The sequence below is a fragment of the Ranitomeya imitator genome, chromosome 2 (genome assembly GCF_032444005.1).
Source record: "Ranitomeya imitator isolate aRanImi1 chromosome 2, aRanImi1.pri, whole genome shotgun sequence".
Lineage (NCBI taxonomy): Eukaryota > Metazoa > Chordata > Amphibia > Anura > Dendrobatidae > Ranitomeya > Ranitomeya imitator.
In genome coordinates this window covers 402,243,492-402,263,975 of record NC_091283.1, presented here as the reverse complement: position 1 = coordinate 402,263,975, position 20,484 = coordinate 402,243,492, and the positions used below count along the sequence as shown (strand labels likewise).

Sequence of the window (20,484 nt, the reverse complement as noted above, 5' to 3'; positions counted from 1 at the left end):
AGACTGGACCGTCCACCTTTAATTCTTCGATGAGGTGGTACCAGCTCCTCTTCTGCCACGCTGGAGCTACTAGGATAGTCTGGACCTGATCGTCCCGGATCTTCCGGAGGGTCTTCGCAAGTAACGGTATTGGAGGGAACCCGTAAGCCAGATGGAACTTCCAAGTATGAGCGAAGGCGTCTACTCCCTGAGACCTGTCTTTGGGGTTTAGGGAGAAGTAGTTCTTGACCTGTGCATTCTGGCTGGACGCTAGAAGGTCTATATCGGGAAGACCCCACCTGTCTGTCAACATTTTGAAAACGTCCGTCTTCAGGCTCCATTCTCCTGGATGCAAGTCGTGACGGCTTAGGCGATCTGCCTGGACATTCACCGACCCCTTGAGGTGTAACGCTGAAAGTGAGAGGAGATGTTTCTCTGCCCAGCAAAATATCCTGTTTGATATTGCTTTTAGTTGGTTGAACTTTGGACTCCCCTGGTGTTTTAGATGCGCGACAGTCGTCATATTGTCCGAATAAATTCTGACATGTTGACCTATAATGAGACTGCTGGCTGCCAGAAGGGCCCTCTCCACTGCCAACAATTCTCTGAGGTTGGAGGAACTGGAACTTTCTCTCTGATTCCAGTGATCCTGGAATGGGATTTGTGAGACCACTGCTCCCCAACCTTTTTGACTGGCGTCTGTTGTCACCGTAATTAGCGGATCTTGCACCCAGTCTACACCCTTCAGCAGGTTTGATTGGATCGACCACCAGGTTAACGAGGCCTTTACCTTCCCTGGAGTGTAAACTCTTCTGTTTAAGGAATTTGGATTCCCGTTCCAGTTCCCTAAGATGTGCGCCTGCAGAACTCTGGAGTGGCTCTGAGCCCACTGGACTGATTGTATACAGGCCGTCATCGATCCCAGAAGAGACATCGCAGTTCGTAAGGTCGGAGAACGTTGTTTCCTGAAGTGTGAGACCTTGGAAATTAAATTTATCCGATGTTCCTCTGGTAAGAAGGACTTTTGACCTTCTGAATCCAGGAGGACTCCAAGGAATTTCCTCACCTTTGATGGTGACAGCCGAGATTTTTTCAGGTTTGGAATCCAACCCAACCCCTGTAAGATGTTCAGAGTTTTGGAAACTCTCTGATTGAGAACTTCGGCGGAAGGACCAATTATTAACAGGTCGTCTAAGTACGGGACTATGGCGATGTCTTGACTCCTGATATGGGCTACTGCTTCCGCCATGACTCTGGAGAACACCCTTGGGGCTGAGGAGATCCCGAAGGGGAGAACGTTGTACTGAAAATGTAAGATCTTTTGGTTGAATTGAACCGCAAATCTCAGGTATTTCCTGTGGCAAGGATGTATTGGAATATGGAAATAGGCATCCTTGAGGTCTATTGTTGCCATATATGAGTGAGGAGCTATTAGAGGGATGGCTGTTTTTACTGACTCCATCTTGAACTTGCGGTATGTTATGTATCTGTTGAGAGCCTTCAGATTTATTATAATCCGAGATTGTCCGGAAGGCTTTTTTACTATGAAGATACGGGAATAGTGGCCTTCCCCCCGCTCGTTCACTGGAACCAAGGAAATAGCTCTTGAGTTTAGCAAGTCCTGAATTCCGGCCATCATCAACTTTTGAGTCTCCCTAGATGACAGGGAGGTGACTCTTACGATCCTGGGAGGAGGCGCATCGAACTCTATCAGCAGACCCTGTTGGATAACACTCACCACCCAGGGGCTGTTGGAGATATTCTGCCAACTGTGGACAAAGTCCGAAAGCCTCCCCCCTACCGGATCGGAGTCATTGCTTCTCTTGTTGTGTTTGTTGGGGAATAAGGATGTTTTTAGGCTTCCCCTTAGCATAACTCCACCTTCCGGATTTTCCTTTCCCTCTACCCTGGGAGGGGTGGGGCTGGGAGGGCCGAAAAAAACGCTTCCTGGGAGGCTTCTGTTCAGGGAGGGTTTTCTTTCTGTCTGTGGCTTTCTCTAAGATATCATCTAAGGAGGGCCCAAACACATATTCACCCTTAAAGGGAATAGAACACAGTTTTATTTTTGACGTAACATCTCCGCTCCACATTTTTAACCAGAGAGCTCTTCTGGCTGAATTTGTCTGGACCAAGGATCTGGCGGCCACACGGATAGATTCCAGTGAGGCGTCTGCAAGGAACCCTGTTGCTCTGTGCAAGATAGGCAAAGAGTCCAGTACTTCTTCTCTTGGGGTACCCTGAGAGATGTGGCTTTCTAACTCTTCTATCCAACGGAAGAGCGAGCGGGCAACACATGTGGATGCTATATTGTACCGGAGGGCTGAGGTAGACGTTTCCCAGGATTTTTTGAGAAGACTCTCAATCTTCCTATCCAAGGGGTCTTTTAATTGGGAAGAATCCTCGAACGGCAGAGCCGTCTTTTTAGCCACTCTAGCCACTTGGACATCAATTTTTGGAATGTTCCATTTTATTGAGTCTTCATCAAGAGGAAATCGGTGCTTAAAATCTGGAGGCGTTGTTAGCCGTTTCTCGGGTAATTCCCATTCATTATTAATCATATCAATTATGCTTTTATGGACGGGAAACCCGGGCTGCTTTTCAGTATGTATACCAAACAGCTCGTCTTGTATAGACTGAGGCACTGATTCCTCTTTTAGCCCCATTGTGTTCCTCACAGCCGATACCAAATCCTCAATATATTCTGAGGAAAAAAGGTATTTCCTGATCTCCGCAGATTTATGGGGTAACGTGTCTTCCCACTTGACAGAGGAGGACGTATAGGACTCCTCAGACTCTGACTCAGAGTACTCCTGGATTTTCCTCTTTTTGGGGAGAGATGGACCAGGTGAGGATGGTGGCGGAGGTGGAGGTGGGGCGAGTGTAGCCAAGGAGGTTTGAACCTCCTGCCTAACCAAGGAGCGGATTTCATCAATCAAAGAAGGGTGTTCCGCTCTGACGATTTTATCCGTACAAGGTTGGCATAACTTTTTCTCCCAATCTGGTGGCATTTTCGCATTACAGGTAGCACATCTACGCTTGGTAATGTTTTTAGGGCCTGGCTTGACTCCCTGCAATGAGAGAGGAAGCCGTGTAAGAAAAGGTATATTATGTACCTTTAAATGGGACACCCTCTGCCGTACTTACTAGGGCCTGAGGAGCGCTGGGCTCTGCAGCTGCAGGGCAAGACGAGTCCATGCTTACAGCAGGCTTACCTGAGACGTCTTCGCAGCTTATATAGAAAATAAGTCTGCAACCAGCGTGTGCAATTAGCCGCCCCTCCCCCTCCGCAGTCCCAGGCAGGCGTGCGAGGATGCAGCGTGCCTCGCACGCCGTTCGGTAATCCATTGCTCTGGACTTGTGTCGCTCCTGTGCAGGAGCGCCGACCCGGAAGTGGAGCGCCACTGACTTCCGGGTCGCCGAACAGCGCGCGCTGGAGGGGGAGACGCCGGAGAGCTCAGGGAGGCCTCCGGGTGGGCTCACCGGCCAGCTTTGTCCCCGCGAGAGGACGCAGGAGGACCGGGAACGCGGTCCCAGAATCCGGAGGAGACGGGAGACACAAAGCAGGAGGAAGCCGCGGAGGACCCGACCATAAGTGCCCGGCGAAAGATCTGATTCAGGTACTCTGCTAGAGCCGCCGCAGCAGCGCACCAGGAACCTCTCCATGCCCCATGGGGGACAGGAAAGACACTGGTTAATGGGAGGTGGGAGGGGTTTTTAACCTCTTGTGCTTCCTGTCCCCCATTAGGGAATGGAGACAACCTCCTGGTGGCTGTCGTGGAAGGCTACTAGAGAAAATAGTATTTCTTACTCTCCTCTTTGGGGGTGGAAGTGGAGCCCTCATTCTCCCACAAATCCTCCGAACCGGAGGAACGAATTTCACCAGAATCTGAATCAGACGTAACCGTAGCCATCTTCCTTTTTTTAGGGGGAGGTGGCGGAGGTAACAGAGACTGGGAAAGGGCCGATACTGAGGACTGAACTTCCTGTTTAATGAGGGATTTAATGCTCTCAAACAAGGATGGCTGTTCTGAGCGTAAAATTTCATCAGTGCAGGGCTGGCACAGTTTCTTCTTGTAAGAAGAAGGAAGCCTTGATGCACAAACACCACATTTCCGATCTTCCGATTTTGTCTTGGAAGATCTGTCCTTCCTAGGGGCAGAGGCCTTGTCTCCCTAAAAGAGAGAGAGAAGGAGGACTAAGTATATAGCACCCTAAGGAATACAGGGATAAAGGGACCTTAACCCGCTACTCACGGTAGGAGGGAGGACGCAGGGCTCGGCAGAAGCAGAGATAGGTCTGTCACCTTCCATGGTCAGTCAGTACTGAAGTCCAGTCAGTCAGACAGGGGGCCTTACCTGGAGGTGACTTCCAGGGTTAAATACCGTGGAAGCTGCGTCCAATCGTGTGCTCCTCCTCCCGGTCCCAGGCATAGGGGAGAGAACCGCCATGCCCCATCAGAATTGGTTTCCGACGCGCGTGCGTTCCACCGCTGGAACACACATGCCGTGAACCGGAAGTTCGGGTACTTCCGGTTCGCGCGTCCACCGTTTCCGGCCATGCAGGAGAGGAGGAATGCCGGGGAGCCGCGCGGGGACCCCGGCCGCACCATACCGCTCCGCTTTACTCCCGAAGGAGCGGAGGAAGGGTCCCGAGTCCACCCCAAGTGGGGAGACGGGAGCAGCGCCGCAGGGAGGAGAAACATCCCGACCCAGGCTGCCCGGCTAGGTAAGATCTCGAGTGCTCCGATCGCCGGCCACGGCAGCACTACCGCAGGACCTCTTCATGCCCCATAGGGGACAGGAAAAACACTGGAGGTGGCAGGAAGGGGAGGGTATTTAACCTCTTTGTGTTTCCTGTCCCCCATTAGGGCGGGGAGACATCCTCCAGTACCGCTGTCGTGGAAGGTGACTGGAGAAAGGTCCATATACGATCCACCACACAAAGGATAAAATAGTCCAGAACACGAATGCAGTTCAGTAACAGGATAAAAGTCCAACAATCCAGCAAACAGAGGATAGCATTGTCCATATACTCTTCTTTCTCTCTGAGATGCTCTGAACACATCATTCCACACAGGACTCATCTGTGTCTCACCTCCCTGATATTTTAAGTCTCCCTCCTCATTCACAGGTCAGGAGGGGGAAGGTCTCAGGGGCTCATTGTTTCAACAAGCTAGGTCAACATGTCATTAGCATATTAGCAAACAATACAGTGGTGTGGGGGCTGATATCAGATGGCAGCAACATCCATTCATCAATTAGCAAATTACTCCTCCTACAAGAGAACACCATGAAAATAAGTAAAATAGAAATATACACAAAATGATACCCACATAGCATATCACACCATCACACAAGTCTCTTCTGCTTGTTGCCTGTCCTTAGCAGTGGTTTCCTAGCAGCTATTTTACCATGAAGGCCTGCTGCACAAAGTCTCCTCTTAACAGTTGTTGTAGAGATGTGTCTGCTGCTAGAACTCTGTGTGGCATTGACCTGGTCTCTAATCTGAGCTGCTGTTAACCTGTGATTTCTGAGGCTTGTGACTCGGATAAACTTATCCTCAGAAGCAGAGGTGACTCTTGGTCTTCCTTTTCTGGGGCGGTCCTCATGTGAGCCAGGTTCTTTGTAGCGCTTGATGGTTTTTGCCACTGCACTTGGGGACACTTTCAAAGTTTTCCCAATTTTTCGGACTGACTGACCTTCATTTCTTAAAGTAATGATGGCCACTCGTTTTTCTTTACTTGCTGCTTTTTTCTTGCCATAATACAAATTCTAACAGTCTATTCAGTAGGACTATCAGCTGTGTATCCACCAGACTTCTGCACAACACAACTGATGGTCCCAACCCCATTTATAAGGCAAGAAATCTCACTCATTAAACCAGACAGGGCACACCTGTGAAGTGAAAACCATTCCCGGTGACTACCTCTTGAAGCTCATCAAGAGAATGCCAAGAGTGTGCAAAGCAGTCATCAAAGCAAAAAGTGGCTACTTTGAAGAACCTAGAATATAAGACATATTTTCAGTTGTTTCACACTTTTTTGTTAAGTATATAATTCCACATGTGTTAATTCATAGTTTTGATGCCTTGAGTGTGAATGTACAATTTTCATAGTCATGAAAATACAGAAAAATCTTTAAATGAGAAGGTGTGTCCAAACTTTTGGTCTGTAATGTATATAGAAGCTCCACAATACTGGCTGCAGTAAATGCTGCCTCCATTGTCCCAGCCAATAATTTAGTGTAGCCGTGCAAGCTTCTAGGTGCTACTGCGAGATACATACGTCACTCAGTGAAGCAGTTTCAGAAAACGACACGGTTGTTTGAACAGCAAAGCTGACTTCCAAAGGCAGATTCTCCCAGATGAATATTCGCCAAAATCAGTGCAAAAAAAGCTTTGAATAAATAAACCCTTGAGGGGTTCTCACAATGGTAATATTTTTTACTAAGCTGTGTCTACATAATTATTGTTAATATATAGCACAAGACAAATATAAAGGTTATTTATTTTGTGTATATTTTTTATCTTAATCAGCTCCTCCAGTTTCAAAGAGCTTAATGGGTGGTTGTTTAATCTGCTAAAACTACATTTACCAACCCCACCCAGCTTCTCCTTAGTGCTGCAGGCGCCACGCTCTGCGCTTCATTGTAAAGATACTATGGATAGATCTCAATTTACAGAAATGAAGGAGAACATAAAGAAGGAGAATATGAAGAAGGAGAACAAAAAGAACATAAAGAAGGAGAACAAAAGGAGAGACAGGAGAATAAAAGGAGAGCAAGGAGAATAAAAGGCGTGAAAGGAGAGAAAAATACAAATAGAAAGAAAAAAAAAAAAGAAAAAAGGAAAGAAACAGCAAAAGAAAAAAACATGAAAGTAAAAAAGAATAAAAGTAGTAAAAAAAAATCAAAGAGAAATTAACCCCTTTACCCCCAAGGGTGGTTTGCACGTTAATGACCAGGCCAATTTTTACAATTCTGACCACTGTCCCTTTATGAGGTTATAACTCCGAAACGCTTCAACGGATCCTGGTGATTCTGACATTGTTTTCTCGTGACATATTGTACTTCATGATAGTGGTAAAATTTCTTTGATAGTATCTGCGTTTATTTGTGAAAAAAACGGAAATTTGGCGAAAATTTTGAAAATTTCGCAATTTTCAAACTTTGAATTTTTATGCAATTAAATCACAGAGATATGTCATACAAAATACTTAATAAGTAACATTTCCCACATGTCTCCTTTACATCAGCATAATTTTGGAACCAATTTTTTTTTTTGTTAGGGAGTTATAAGGGTTAAAAGTTGACCAGCAATTTCTCATTTTTACAACACCATTTTTTTTTAGGGACCACGTCTCATTTGAAGTCATTTTGAGGGGTCTATATGATAGAAAATGCCCAAGTGTGACACCATTCTAAAAACTGCACCCCTCAAGGTGCTCAAAACCACATTCAAGAAGTTTATTAACCCTTCAGGTGTTTAATAGGAATTTTTGGAATGTTTAAATAAAAATGAACATTTAACTTTTTTACACAAAAAATTTAATTCAGCTCCAATTTGTTTTATTTTACCAAGGGTAACAGGAGAAATTGGACCCAAAAAGTTGTTGTCCAATTTGTCCTGAGTACGCTGATACCCCATATGTGGCAGTAAACCACTGTTTGGGCGCATGGGAGAGCTCGGAAGGGAAGGAGCGCTATTTGACTTTTCAATGCAAAATTGACAGGAATTGAGATGGGACGCCATGTTGCGTTTGGAGAGCCACTGATGTGCCTAAACATTGAAACCCCCCACAAGTGACACCATTTTGGAAAGTAGACCCCCTAAGGAACTTATCTGGATGTGTGGTGAGCACTTTGACCCACCAAGTGCTTCACAGAAGTTTATAATGCAGAACCGTAAAAATAAAAAATCATATTTTTTCACAAAAATTATATTTTTGCCCCCAATTTTTTATTTTTCCAAGGGTAAGAGAAGAAATTGGACCTCAAAAGATGTTGTCCAATTTGTCCCGAGTACGCTGATACCCCATATGTGGCAGTAAACCACTGTTTGGGCGCATGGGAGAGCTCGGAAGGGAAGGAGCGCCGTTTGACTTTTCAATGCAAAATTGACAGGAATTGAGATGGGACGCCATGTTGCGTTTGGAGAGCCACTGATGTGCCTAAACATTGAAACCCCCCACAAGTGACACCATTTTGGAAAGTAGACCCCCTAAGGAACTTATCTGGATGTGTGGTGAGCACTTTGACCCACCAAGGGCTTCACAGAAGTTTATAATGCAGAGCCATAAAAATAAAACAAAATTTTTTTCCCACAAAAATTATTTTTTAGCCCCCAGTTTTGTATTTTCCCTAGGGTAACAGGAGAAATTGGACCCCAAAAGTTGTTGTCCAATTTGTCCTGAGTACGCTGATACCCCATATGTGGGGGGGAACCACCGTTTGGGCGCATGGGAGGGTTCGGAAGGGAAGGAGCGCCATTTGGAATGCAGACTTAGATGGAATGGTCTGCAGGCGTCACATTGCGTTTGCAGAGCCCCTAATGTACCTAAACAGTAGAAACCCCCCACAAGTGACACCATTTTGGAAAGTAGACCCCCTAAGGAACTCATCTTGATGTGTTGTGAGAGCTTTGAACCCCCAAGTATTTCACTACAGTTTATAATGCAGAGCCATGCAAATAAAAAATATTTTTTTTTCCACAAAAATTATATTTCAGCCCCCAGTTTTGTATTTTTCCAAGGTTAGCAGGAGAAATTGGACCCTAAATGTTGTTGTCCAATTTGTCCTGAGTACGCTGATACCCGATATGTGGGGGGGAACCACCGTTTGGGCGCATGGGAGGGCTCGGAAGGGAAGGAGCATCATTTGGAATGCAGACTTAGATGGATTGGTCTGCAGGCGTCACATTGCGTTTGCAGAGCCCCTAATGTACCTAAACAGTAGAAACCCCCCACAAGTGACCCCATATTGGAAACTAGACCCCTCAATGAACTTATCTAGATGTGTTGTGAGAACTTTGAACCCCCAAGTGTTTCACTACAGTTTATAACGCAGAGCCGTGAAAATAAAAAATCTTTTTGTTTTCCCACAAAAATTATTTTTTAGCCCCCAGTTTTGTATTTTCCCAAGGGTAACAGGAGAAATTGGTCCACAAAAGTTGTTGTCCAATTTGTCCTGAGTACGCTGATACCCCATATGTTGGGGTAAACCCCTGTTTGGGCACACAGGAGAGCTCGGAAGGGAAGGAGCACTGTTTTACTTTTTCAACGCAGAATTGGCTGGAATTGAGATCGGACGCCATGTCGTGTTTGGAGAGCCCCTGATGTGCCGAAACAGTGGAAACCCCCCAATTATAACTGAAACCCTAATCTAAACACACCCCTAACCCTAATTCCAACGGTAACCCTAACCACACCTCTAACCCTGACACACCCCTAACCCTAATCCCAACCCTATTCCCAACTGTAAATGTAATCTAAACCCTAACCCTAACTTTAGCCCCAACCCTAACTGTAGCCCCAACCCTAACCCTAACCCTAGCCCTAACCCTAGCCCTAACCCTAGCCCTAACCCTAGCCCTAGCCCTAACCCTAGCCCTAACCCTAGCCCTAGCCCTAACCCTAGCCCTAACCCTAGCCCTAACCCTAGCCCTAACCCTAGCCCTAACCCTAGCCCTATCCCTAATGGGAAAATGGAAATAAATACATTTTTTTTTATTTTTCCCTAACTAAGGGGGTGGTGAAGGGGGGTTTGATTTACTTTTATAGCGAGTTTTTTAGCGGATTTTTATGATTGGCAGCCGTCACACACTGAAAGACCCTTTTTATTGCAAAAAATATTTTTTGCAATACCACATTTTGAGAGCTATAATTTTTCCATATTTTGGTCCACAGAGTCATGTGAGGTCTTGTTTTTTGCGGGACGAGTTGACGTTTTTATTGAAAACATTTTTGGGCACGTGACATTTTTTTATCGCTTTTTATTCCGATTTTTGTGAGGAAGAATGACCAAAAGCCAGCTATTCATGAATTTCTATTAGGGGAGGCGTTTATACCGTTCCGCGTTTGGTAAAATTGATAAATCAGTTTTATTCTTCGGGTCAGTACGATTACAGCGATACCTCATTTATATCATTTTTTTATGGTTTGGTGCTTTTATACGATAAAAACTATTTTACAGAAAAAATAATTATTTTTGCATCGCTTTATTCTCAGGACTATAACTTTTTTATTTTTTTGCTGATGATGCTGTATGGCGGCTCTTTTTTTGCGGGACAATATGACGCTTTCAGCGGTACCATGGTTATTTATATCTGTCCTTTTGATCGCGTGTTATTCCACTTTTTGTTCGGCGGTATGATAATAAAGCGTTGTTTTTTGCCTCGTTTTTTTTTTTTTTTTCTCTTACGGTGTTTACTGAAGGGGTTAACTAGTGGGACAGTTTTATAGGTCGGGTCGTTACGGACGCGGCGATACTAAATATGTGTACTTTTATTGGTTTTTTTTTTTATTTAGATGAAGAAATGTATTTATGGGAATAATATTTTTTTTTTTTTTTCATTATTTTGGAATATTTTTTTTATTTTTTTTACACATTTGGAAAATTTTTTTTTTACTTTTTTACTTTGTCCCAGGGGGGGGGACATCACAGATCAGTGATCTGACAGTTTGCACAGCACTCTGTCAGATCACTGATCTGACATGCAGCGCTGCAGCCTTCACAGTGCCTGCTCTAAGCAGGCTCTGTGAAGCCACCTCCCTCCCTGCAGGACCCGGATCCGCGGCCATCTTGGATCCGGGGCTCGAGCAGGGAGGGAGGTGAGGAGACCCTCGCAGCAACGCGATCACATCGCGTTGCTGCGGGGGGCTCAGGGAAGCCCGCAGGGAGCCCCCTCCCTGCGCGGTGCTTCCCTGCACCGCCGGCTCATCGCGATCATCTTTGATCGCGGTGTGCCAGGGGTTAATGTGCCGGGGGCGGTCCGTGACCGCTCCTGGCACATAGTGCCGGATGTCAGCTGCGATAAGCAGCTGACACCCGGCCGCGATCGGCCGCGCTCCCCCCGTGAGCGCGGCCGATCGGCTATGACGTACTATCCCGTCCAGGGTCAGATAAGCCCAGGGCACCTCGACGGGATAGTACGTCTAAGGTCACAGAGGGGTTAAAGAGAGTATTAAAAAAGAAAAAAGGAAAGAAAAACAAAATAAATGAAAGAAGTGACGAGATAATGAGAAAAAAGAATTAGGAGGCAGAGGGAATGAACAAAACAAAAATAAACAGAAAAGAGGTACAGAGAGGAGAGAGAAAGGGGAAGAAGGGAGACAGTCGTGTAGGAAATAGTTATTCTGCTCAATTATTGCTATTAATTCAGATATGATTTCATAAAAATTAACAAATTACCTTCTTTAAAAAAAATTTAAAAAAAAAACACACACAAAAAAAACTATATCCACATGAAATACTCAAAGTGATGTCACTGTATAAACATTAGATAAGTTACAATGTGCCCTTGTATATTCCAGTCTCCTCTAGTGAACACGATCATTCTCTCTCATACATAGCAAAGCAGTTATCAGAGTAATGAGGATGTGCCAGACTGTTTTATTAAGGTACCTTCACACATAACGATATTGTTAACGATATCGTTGGTATTTGTGACGTAGCAACGATATCGTTAATGAAATCGTTATGTGTGACAGCGACCAACGATCAGGCCCCTGCTGGGAGATCGTTGGTCGCTGAATAAAGTCCAGAACTTTATTTCGTCGCTGGACTCCCTGGAGACATCGCTGGACCGGCGTGTGTGACACCGATCCAGCGATGTCTTCACTGGAAACCAGGGTAAACATCGGGTAACTAAGCGCAGGGCCGCGCTTAGTAACCCGATGTTTACCCTGGTTACCATGCTAAAAGTAAAAAAAACCAAACAGTACATACTTACCTACCGCTGTCTGTCCTCCAGCGCTGCGCTCTGCACTCCTCCTGTACTGTCTGTGAGCCGGAAAGCAGAGCGGTGACGTCACCGCTCTGCTTTCCGGCTCCCAGACAGTACAGGAGGAGAGCAGAGAAGCAGAGCGCAGCGCTGGAGGACAGACAGCGATAGCTAAGTATGTAGTGTTTGTTTTTTTTTACTTTTAGCATGGTAACCAGGGTAAACATCGGGTTACTAAGCGCGGCTCTGCGCTTAGTTACCCGATGTTTACCCTGGTTACCGGCATCGTTGGTCGCTGGAGAGCGGTCTGTGTGACAGCTCTCCAGCGACAAACAGCGACGCTGCAGCGATTCGGATCGTTGTCGGTATCGCTGCAGCGTCGCTAAATGTGAAGGGGCCTTTAGACAGGGTTATCATTTTCTTAATGGATCAGAGAGGGTCATTAGGTGCATCTGCAACTGGTATCCGTGGGACCTTTAGAGCTGAGTATTACATAGAGCGGTGCTACAACCCAGCTGTCTGAGTAAGTAGGATGCCGTAAGAGTGTGTTATTAGACAGGCTCATTAGGTGCATCTGTTTTCTTTATGAATTAGACAGGCTCATTAGGTGCTTCTGTTTTCTTTATGAATTAGACAGGCTCATTAGGTGCATCTGTTTTCTTTATGAATTAGACAGGCTCATTAGGTGCTTCTGTTTTCTTTATGAATTAGACAGGCTCATTAGGTGCATCTGTTTTCTTTATTAATTAGACAGGCTCATTAGGTGCATCTGTTTTCTTTATGAATTAGACAGGCTCATTAGGTGCTTCTGTTTTCTTTATGAATTAGACAGGCTCATTAGGTGCATCTGTTTTCTTTATGAATTAGACAGGCTCATTAGGTGCATCTGTTTTCTTTATGAATTAGACAGGCTCATTAGGTGCATCTGTTTTCTTTATTAATTAGACAGGCTCATTAGGTGCATCTGTTTTCTTTATGAATTAGACAGGCTCATTAGGTGCTTCTGTTTTCTTTATGAATTAGACAGGCTCATTAGGTGCATCTGTTTTCTTTATTAATTAGACAGGCTCATTAGGTGCATCTGTTTTCTTTATGAATTAGACAGGCTCATTAGGTGCATCTGTTTTCTTTATGAATTAGACAGGCTCATTAGGTGCATCTGTTTTCTTTATGAATTAGACAGGCTCATTAGGTGCAACACCAACTGGTACCAGTCAGATCTTCAGAGCCCGAGCTGTGCTACAATACAGCTGTCAGATCAATGAGGATGTGGTAAGTGTGTTATTAAAAAGGGTCATTAGGTGCATCTGAGAATGATCATCCAACAACATTAGAGCTACTGGAGGATGGATCCAGACAGTAAAGAAGTGTAAAAAGCGCCCTGGAGAGAAGGAAAAGGGGGGGGAGAATATGCAGCAGATTCTCCAGGTGTAAATAATAGCAGCAAAGTCAATGACATTGTACTAGATCTTGTCCACACTGAGGACATCATTAAATGCACACAAAAAAAACAAAGACCCTCATCAATAATGATTGAGATATGCAGTGGTCACCCAACTCTAGGCCATATAGAGCGGCACTGGTTTCCTATATGAGACTGTTCCCAGAGTTCCCCTTTAAACTTTTTACCTTTACTGGGTTCTCTCCATTTCTCACGTAGCGATTCCGCTCATGGATCTTCTCTGCAATTTCCTGTGCGAGGTGATAGGAGGAATCGTACGCAGACAACCTGCAACCAAAACATAATCCTCATCAGCCCTTTAGACGTCACGCGTGCATGTGTGAAAGGCACAAGACCCTCAATATTTGATGAACGCTTTCTTCAGAGGGGGTGTTACCTGCTCATCATTCATGATTACCTTTGTTGCTGAGGGTTTCTGTAAGGTTTATAGTGATCCATATATATCTAAATGTCGGATGGAGCTGAGGATTTTAGCAGAACTGGAGACCCTCATGTGTATCCGGCTTCCTAACTCTCAAGAATCGAGATGCCCGCCATGAGAGTACATGTGTATGGGGGATTGCCATCAGGCAAAAGTGTGTTTAGTAGAAAACTGCGCCCCCGATCTCCCTTACATATGTAAGCTGAGCTCGCCTGAGCGTGCATGTACTCTCAATACGCGCAGTTCTGCAGCCGATCAGCAGCTACTGATTGGCTGCAGTGCCCTCATGGATGCTGATGCTAAGTGACCGGTAGTGGTAGCAGCGCTAAGTATGCCGGTCCGGAAGGAGAGCACGTTTTTTCGTTTTTCTGTAGCCTTTAGGCTACAGAACAGGCGGGACATTGTAATAAGAACTGATTGATTACGTGTGTCATCCATGACGATCTGTGGAAAGCTCGTGGGTGCGTCTGATTCCTCCCATCATGTGTACACGATAAATAGTGAGCGAGGCCAGTGGAAAAAGAGCAAAAATACCGCACAACACGTTTATATTAAACAGGACAACTGCTGCCTTAAAGGGATTGTCCATTGTTTTATGAATCTACTATATAATTGTCTAAGGGTCACTTCCTTCTGTCTGTCACGGATATTCATTGGTCGCGGCCTCTGTCTGTCAAGGAAATCCAAATCGCTGACTGGTCGCGGCAAAACAGCCACCGCGAGAAGGACCCGCCATGACGTCATCATACCCTGGGACCGGAAGCTGCCGACAGAACTACAAGGGGCCCTCGGATCGGAAGGTGAGTATGTTTATTTTTTATTTTTTAACCTGTGACATACGTAGCTGGGCAATATACTACGTAACTGGGCAATATACTACGTGGCTGGGCAATATACTACGTAACTGGGCAATATACTATGTGGCTGGGCAATATACTACGTAACTGGGCAATATACTACGTGGCTGGGCAATATACTACGTAACTGGGCAATATACTATGTGGCTGGGCAATATACTACGTGGCTGGGCAATATACTACGTGGCTGGGCAATATACTACGTGGCTGGGCAATATACTACGTGGCTGGGCAATATACTACGTGGCTGGGCAATATACTACGTGGCTCTGTGCTGTATACTACGTCGCTGGGCAATATACTACGTCGCTGGGCAATATACTACGTCGCTGAGCAATATACTACGTGGCTGGGCAATATACTACGTGGACATGCATATTCTAGAATACCCGATGCGTTAGAATCGGGCCACCATCTAGTGAAGCATAATCACCATATAAACGACATTCGGAAAACTTTCTAATATTTGATGTTTTCACATCATCCCTTCGTTAATCCCTCTGCTTGATGTCAGTGAACGGCAACTCCTCATAGAGCCTGGAACAATGTGAACAGACCTAAAGAATCCCTACAAGGATATTGATGGCCCATGCTTTGATTAGGTCATCGATATCAGATTAGTGGGGGTCTGACACCCGGCATCCCCACCAATCAGCTGAATAGAGCATCAATGGTCAAAAATGGGCAGTTGTTGCTCCTATTTTATTCCGCTGCACACCCCCTTGGAAAAAACAAACATTAAAAGGTCCAAAGCTCTTTAACGGTATGGTGGATTAAAAAAAATAATTACTCAGGGAAGAAGCGGGAATAGAAGAGCAAATACTGTGCACTCTAAAGTTAGGATCACATTGGGGTGCTCTGAGTTCCATTATTGGCACAGAAAACTAACAAATTCTTAAAGAAAACAGGGGTCTTTTAGGGCATTCACCACTTTGCTGCAAACAATTTGTTTTCACTTGGGGACAGAAAACTGACACTCGGGAGGGTTGGGCAGGACAAGGATCCCAACAATGGGAGGGTTGGGCAGGACAAGGACCCAGACACTCGGGGGGGTTGGGCAGGATGAGGACCCAGACACTCGGGAGGGTTGGGCAGGACAAGGATCCCAACAATGGGAGGGTTGGGCAGGACAAGGATCCCAACAATGGGAGGGTTGGGCAGTACAAGGACCCAGACACTCGGGAGGGTTGGGCAGGACGAGGACCCAGACACTCGGGAGGGTTGGGCAGGACAAGGACCCAGACACTCGGGAGGGTTGGGCAGGACAAGGACCCAGACACTCGGGAGGGTTGGGCAGGACAAGGACCCAGACACTCGGGAGGGTTGGGCAGGACAAGGACCCAGACACTCGGGAGGGTTGGGCAGGACAAGGACCCAGACACTCGGGAGGGTTGGGCAGGACATGGACCCAGACACTCGAGAGGGTTGGGCAGGACAAGGAACCAGACACTCGAGAGGGTTGGGCAGGACAAGGAACCAGACACTCAAGAGGGTTGGGCAGGACAAGGACCCAGACACTATAGAGGGTTGGGCAGGACAAGGAACCAGACACTCAAGAGGGTTGGGCAGGACAAGGACCCAGACACTCGGGAGGGTTGGGCAGGACAAGGAACCAGACACTCAAGAGGGTTGGGCAGGACAAGGACCCAGACACTCAAGAGGGTTGGGCAGGACAAGGAACCAGACACTCAAGAGGGTTGGGCAGGACAAGGACCCAGACACTCGGGAGGGTTGGGCAGGACAAGGACCCAGACACTCGGGAGGGTTGAGCAGTACAAGGATCCAGACACTCGGGGACAGCAGGACAAGGACCTCAACACAGGATGATAACACTAACACTTGGGGTACAGGATAATGACGCTAACACTTGGGGTACAGGATAATGACACTGACACTTGGGGTACAGGATAATGACACTGACACTTGGGGTACAGGATAATGACGCTGACACTTGGGGTACAGGATAATGACGCTGACACTTGGGGTACAGGATAATGACACTGACACTTGGGGTACAGGATGATAACACTAACACTTGGGGTACAGGATAATGACGCTAACACTTGGGGTACAGGATAATGACACTGACACTTGGGGTACAGGATAATGACACTGACACTTGGGGTACAGGATAATGACGCTGACACTTGGGGTACAAGATAATAACGTTGACACTTGGGGTACAGGATAATGACACTGACACTTGGGGTACAGGATGATAACACTAACACTTGGGGTACAGGATAATGACGCTGACACTTGGGGTACAAGATAATAACGTTGACACTTGGGGTACAGGATAATGACACTGACACTTGGGGTACAGGATGATAACACTAACACTTGGGGTACAGGATAATGACGCTAACACTTGGGGTACAGGATAATGACTCTAACACTTGGGGTACAGGATAATGACACTGACACTTGGGGTACAGGATAATGACGCTGACACTTGGGGTACAGGATAATGACGCTGACACTTGGGGCACAGGATAATGACGCTAACACTTGGGGCACAGGATAATGACGCTGACACTTGGGGTACAGGATAATGACGCTAACACTTGGGGTACAGGATAATGACACTGACACTTGGGGTACAGGATAATGACGCTAACACTTGGGGCACAGGATAATGACACTGACACTTGGGGCACAGGATAATGACACTGACACTTGGGGCACAGGATAATGACGCTAACACTTGGGGCACAGGATAATGACGCTAACACTTGGGGCACAGGATAATGACGCTGACACTTGGGGTACAGGATAATGACACTGACACTTGGGGCACAGGATAATGACGCTGACACTTGGGGCGCAGGATAAGGACGCTAACACTTGGGGCACAGGATAATGATGCTGACAATTGGGGTACAGGATAATGACGCTGACACTTGGGGTACAGGATAAAGACGCTGACACTTGGGGTACAGTATAATGACACTGACACTTGGGGTACAGGATAATGACGCTGACACTTGGGGTACAGTATAATGACACTTACACTTGGGGTACAGGATAATGACACTGACACTTGGGGTACAGGATAATGACGCTGACACTTGTGGTACAGTATAATGACGCTGACACTTGGGGTACAGGATAATGACGCTGACACTTGGGGTACAGTATAATGACACTTACACTTGGGGTACAGGATAATGACGCTGACACTTGTGGTACAGTATAATGACACTTACACTTGGGGTACAGGATAATGACGCTGACACTTGGGGTACAGGATAATGACACTGACACTTGGGGTACAGGATAATGACACTGACACTTGGGGCACAGGATAATGACGCTGACACTTGGGGTACAGGATAATGACACTGACACTTGGGGTACAGGATAATGACACTGACACTTGGGGTACAGGATAATGACGCTGACACTTGGGGTACAGGATAATGACGCTGACACTTGGGGTACAGGATAATGACACTGACACTTGGGGCACAGGATAATGACGCTGACACTTGGGGTACAGGATAATGACGCTGACACTTGGGGTACAGGATAATGACGCTGACACTTGGGATACAGGATAATGACGCTGACACTTGGGGTGCAGGATAATGACACATTTATACAGAGCCCTTGTAAAGTGATACTAGACATAGATAGGTCCCACCAGCACTATTGCCAGCCTGGCACATTACTGGGCACCGTACTCGCACGCATTGCTGGGACTTGTTGTACAAGACAGATAAGATAATACATAATAACACATGACATCAACAAAGATCCGGATAATACTGCACCCACCAAGGATCCATAGCTGCGGCAGAGAAGAGCGACACTTCCTGTTTGTATCACGTGACTGACGGTCACCCGGTCAGGTCAAAATAGTCGGGACTGAATAAACGCAAAACAGTGAGTCTACATACTAGCGCCCCCTACTGTGGAGCACACGGCTCTGCCGCAGATTAGTAATTCCCTTCCTGAGGGCGCAGGCTGTGTGCGGCAGCTGCAGGAAGTATGTGTTATATCTACTCTATTTATAGATATATTTTATTTTATTTGTGCACTTTGATATAGAATAACCTTGAAAAAGACAAAAGCAGAATTATCTCCCCAGCTGGCCCTTTAACTTGAACGGTCTTTATGCCAAAGCTATGTCATAAATGGGTGGTCCCACTATCTGTAAGTTACTTTGGTTTACCCTGGGGTCCCCTATTTTTACCCTCTTTCACCCTGCCACTCATTAATATTTAGTTTTCACCTAAATGCCCCTGTGAGAGGTGCAGCATTACCCTGCAGTCATTTTAGGAGTTTGAACAGGTTTAGGGGTCTGGTCTGGGGTCTCCTATTATTTTAAGGGTCTGGCCTGGGGTCTCATATTAACATGGGAGTCTGATCTGGGGTCTCATCGTCTCATTATTGTAAGGGTCTGGTCTGGGATCTAATATTAATAAAAGGGTCTGATATGAGGTTTAATTTTAATATAGGGGTCGGGGGTCTATTATTAATATAGGGGTTTGGTCTGGGGTCTCAGCTTTATATAAGAGTCTGGTCTAGGGTCTCTTTAATATACAGGTCTGCTTTGAGGTCCAATATCAATATAGGAGTCTGGTCTGGGGTCTCATGTTATTATAGGGGTCTGGTCTGGAGTTTAAAATTAATATAGGGGTCTGGGTCTAATATTAATATAGGGGTCTGGTCTGGGTCTAATATTAATATAGGGGTCTGGTCTGGGTCTAATATTAATATAGGGGTCTGTTCTGGGTCTAATATTAATATAGGGGTCTGGTCTGGGTCTAATATTAATATAGGGGTCTGTTCTGGGTCTAATATTAATATAGGGATCTGGTCTGGGTCTAATATTAATATAGGGATCTGGTCTAGGTCTAATATTAATATAGGGGTCTGGTCTGGGTCTAATATTAATATAGGGGTCTGGTCTGGGTCTAATATTAATATAGGGGTCTGGTCTGGAGTCTCATGTTATTATAGGGGTCTGTTCTGGGTCTAATATTAATATAGGGATCTGGTCTGGGTCTAATATTAATATAGGGGTCTGGTCTGGGTCTAATATTAATATAGGGATCTGGTCTGGGTCTAATATTAATATAGGGGTCTGGTCTGAGTCTAATATTAATATAGGGATCTGGTCTAGGTCTAATATTAATATAGGGGTCTGGTCTGGGTCTAATATTAATATAGGGGTCTGGTCTGGGTCTAATATTAATATAGGGATCTGGTCTGGGTCTAATATTAATATAGGGGTCTGGTCTGGGTCTAATATTAATATAGGGATCTGGTCTGGGTCTAATATTAATATAGGGGTCTGGTCTGGGTCTAATATTAATATAGGGATCTGGTCTAGGTCTAATATTAATATAGGGGTCTGGTCTGGGTCTAATATTAATATAGGGGTCTGGTCTGGAGTCTCATGTTATTATAGGGGTCTGTTCTGGGTCTAATATTAATATAGGGATCTGGTCTGGGTCTAATATTAATATAGGGGTCTGGTCTGGGTCTAATATTAATATAGGGATCTGGTCTGGGTCTAATATTAATATAGGGGTCTGGTCTGGGTCTAATATTAATATAGAGGTCTGGTCTGGGTCTAATATTAATATAGGGATCTGGTCTGGGTCTAATATTAATATAGGGGTCTGGTCTGGGTCTAATGTTAATATAGGGGTCTGGTCTGGGTCTAATATTAATATAGAGCTCTGGTCTGGGTCTAATATTAATATAGGGGTCTGGTCTGGGTATAATATTAATATAGGGATCTGGTCTGGGTCTAATATTAATATAGGGGTCTGGTCTGGGTCTAATATTAATATAGAGGTCTGGGTCTAATATTA

General features: G+C 45.6%; 1 protein-coding gene across 1 annotated transcript in view; it reads right to left on the bottom strand.

Moving 5' to 3' along the window:
- Positions 1–18,493, bottom strand: part of STX8 (syntaxin 8) — a 289,427-nt gene extending 270,934 nt beyond the window's left edge. The window contains exons 1-2 of the mRNA XM_069750636.1: positions 18,437–18,493; positions 13,546–13,645 (exon numbers count right to left, since the gene is read on the bottom strand). Of these exons, the coding sequence (XP_069606737.1) occupies positions 13,546–13,645; positions 18,437–18,447 (111 nt within the window). The 5' untranslated portion in view covers positions 18,448–18,493. The remainder of the gene's footprint in view (positions 1–13,545; positions 13,646–18,436) is intronic.
- Positions 18,494–20,484: the final 1,991 nt, after the last annotated feature.